Here is a 3,214-nt window from a genome sequence, read left to right on the forward strand (position 1 = left end):
TTAGATTGCTGCCTGCACCACCCTCTCTGTTTTGTGAAGGTTAGCCAGAGTTCCTACTCATCAAAGTGAAACTTCAGCGGTTAAGAAACAATGAGCTTCTATCTCCATTTCAGCTTGATCTTGACTTCAGGGCATCCTATAATGTCTTATAGCCAAGAGTGTAATTTTCAAGTGTAGCCATTTTTGTAATGTAGAAAATGTAGTTGGCACCCTGGAGAATTTCATTGTTCACTTGTTGAAAAGAGGCTGCCAAGTTATGAGATCCAATCCATGCTGTATAGTGATTTGCCATTGATCTATGATAGTCAGGGAAGTGTTGTACCACAGGACCAGGTTGGTAGATACAAAAATAGAGATTTCTGGAAAAGCTCAGCAGGTCTGGCAGCATCTGTGTAGAGAAATCGGAGTTAACATTTCAGATCGAGTGACCTTCCTCAGAACCTGTTTTATGGAAGGGTCACTCTACCTGAAATGTTAATTCTGATTTCTCTCCACAGTTGCTACCAGACCCGCTGAGCTTTTCCAGCAATCTTTATTTTTGTTTCTGATTTTAAAATGCAAAAGAACTGTAGGTACTTTATCAGGCTAGTAGATACCTTCTTGTTTTGATGTTTAGCCAAATCCTGACTTTCACACTTCCATGAATGTATGGTTAGCAGCTCAGCCTCTGAATGTGCATACCTGCAAGCATTATCTGCAGGCAATATCTTGATGGCAGAGGTTGGGGGTAGTCTTGTTCCTGGGTTGGGGACAGTGCAGGGCAAACAGTTTCCTGATCGTGTAAAGAAGCTGCACTCTGGCTGGAAGCTTTATGGATGTAGGGTGGAGGGATGACCCTTTTGAGCTGAATGGAGTTTCTGCAGTCAGAGTCGAGTGAATCCATGGAATTCATTGTCGCAGAGGGCTGTGGAGGCCAAGTTGTTGAGTGTATCTAGGACATAGATACATAGGTTCTTGATTATTCGAGGATCAAGAGTTACTGAGGGAGAATGGTGTTGAGAAACCTATCAGCTATGGATGAATGGCAGAGCAGACTTGATGGGCCGAATGGCCTAATTCTGTTCCTGTACCTTGTGGTTTTAAGGAGTATTTCAGCAGGGAAGATGGAGAAGAGTATTGCTACAATTACATAGCTTTGCTTGGCTTCAGTTTGCACAAATATTGGGTCCGTAGTACATCCATTGGTGAGGATCATGGTTTGCATATTTTGAAGAGAGATACTGGACTTGAAATGTTAACTCTGTTTCTGCTGCCCCAGACCTGCTGAGTTTTTCCTGCAGTTTCTGCTTGTTTTTGATTTCTTTTGGGTTTATATTTTCCAATCAACCTGTTCAGAGATATTATTACACATCTCTAGAGCAGGTGGGACTTGAACCCAAGTTTTCTTATTCAGAGGTTCGAGCAAAAGCATTGTTCCACAAGACCCTTATTAAAATGGGTTTAGCATAGTGAGGTGGTTGTTTATGACCAACACACTCGAGGGGCAGAAAGTCCTTTTTCTGTTATGTAGCCCTCAATGACTCTACGCACTCTGAAGCAGGTGGGACTTGAAACCTGGCCTCCTGGTTTAGTAATAGCACAATGGAGAACTCTGTTTCTATTATCAAATCTGATCGTTGGTGGAGCCAGCTAAAAGTGTTGAGCGACTGCCTTCGACTCCCAATTTTTATGTTCTTATTAAGTTTAAAAGTGGAGGGGGAGGGGAGAAAAAAATCAAATGTCAGATGTGTAAACGACAATGGTCACTATGTCATAGGGATGTACAACACATAAACAGACCCTTCGTTCCAACTCGTCCAAGCTGGCCAGATATCCTAACCTAATCTGGTCCTATTTGCCAGCACTTGGCCCATATCCTTTGACATGGTGGCTCAGTAGTTAGCACTGTTGCCTCAGCACCAGGGTCCCAGGTTCAATTCCCACCTCAGGCGACTGTCTGTGTGGAGTTTGTACATTCTTCCTGTCTCTGTGTGGATTTACTCCTACAGTCCAAAGATGTGCAGGTCAGGTGAATTGGTTGTGCTAGACTGCCCGTAGTGTTAGGTGCATTAGTCAGAGGGAAGTGGGTCTGGATGGCCGGGGCGGCACAGTGGCACAGTGGTTAGCACTGCTGCCTCACAGCGCCAAAGACCCGGGTTCAATTCCCGCCTCAGGCGACTGACTGTGTGGAGTTTGCACGTTCTCCCCGTGTCTGCGTGGGTTTCCTCCGGGTGATCCGGTTTCCTCCCACAGTCCAAAGATGTGCAGGTCAGGTGAATTGGCCATGCTAAATTGTCCGTAGTGTTAGGTTAGGGGTATGGGTGGGTTGCGCTTCGGCGGGGACTTGTTGGGCCGAAGGGCCTGTTTCCACACTGTAATGTAATGTAATGTAAATGTAATGGGTTACTCTTCAGAGGGTCGGTATGCACTGGTTGGGCCGAAGGGCCTGTTTCCACACTGTAGGGAATCTAATCTAAACCCCTATTCATGTGCCCATCTCGATGCCTTTTAAATGAGTAGTATGGAACTAAAGGAAAGATATATGTAGACTACTGTGTAATACATAGGGGTTTATCCTTCCATAGTTGTGGGACTCAGAGCAAATCGCTCCTAGTAAACTATGCTCTATGTACTTTAATTAACCTCTATGAGAGAGGATGCTCTAAAGGCAACGACTGAGTCCACGTGCGTGCAGCTGTAACCTTCAGTAGTTCCTGATGGAGATCCTTGACCAATCGGGAGCCAGTATAGGGGCGGGCCAGGTGATGGCCCGCCTCCACGCATTGACAGGAGTGCGATGTATCCAATTAGAGGCCGCCTTTGGCATCTTGTCCCGCCCATTGACCGCGCCGTCCAATGGAGAGACGTAAGGGTGCGTCATCTTGACTGACATGGACATCGGCCAATCGTCGTTGGGGACCGTGCGGCGCGGTCCTGATGGGCGGGCAGAGTAACCAGTGGAAGGGGCAGAGGCGGGGCGTGGGGGGTGGGGTTCAGGGCCAATGGGAGGCAGGCGGTGGGCGGGGACGAGGCGGGGCGCTCCAGGTATAAAAGCGGCGACGAACATGACGGCCCTTCTTTCACAAGATGGCCGAGTGCATGGAGGTAGGTGCCCGGAGGGCGGGAAGGTGTGTGTATGTGGAGGGGCCTGGCCACAAAAGCCCGAATCGGCGGTTTCCATCAGACAATCAGTATTTATGTGAGGGGCTTAGGGTTTCCATTAATTTCCTGTGTG

The 3,214-nt window shown here is 47.5% G+C and overlaps 1 protein-coding gene across 1 annotated transcript in view; it reads left to right on the forward strand.

The window, feature by feature from the left end:
- The first annotated feature begins 3,036 nt into the window (after positions 1-3,036).
- prmt1 (protein arginine methyltransferase 1) overlaps positions 3,037-3,214 on the forward strand; it is a 13,248-nt gene continuing 13,070 nt past the window's right edge. The window contains exon 1 of the mRNA XM_043679522.1: positions 3,037-3,084. Coding sequence (XP_043535457.1) covers positions 3,067-3,084 — 18 coding nt within the window. The 5' untranslated portion in view covers positions 3,037-3,066. The remainder of the gene's footprint in view (positions 3,085-3,214) is intronic.

Source organism: Chiloscyllium plagiosum, chromosome 39 (genome assembly GCF_004010195.1).
Source record: "Chiloscyllium plagiosum isolate BGI_BamShark_2017 chromosome 39, ASM401019v2, whole genome shotgun sequence".
In the NCBI taxonomy this organism is placed as follows: domain Eukaryota; kingdom Metazoa; phylum Chordata; class Chondrichthyes; order Orectolobiformes; family Hemiscylliidae; genus Chiloscyllium; species Chiloscyllium plagiosum.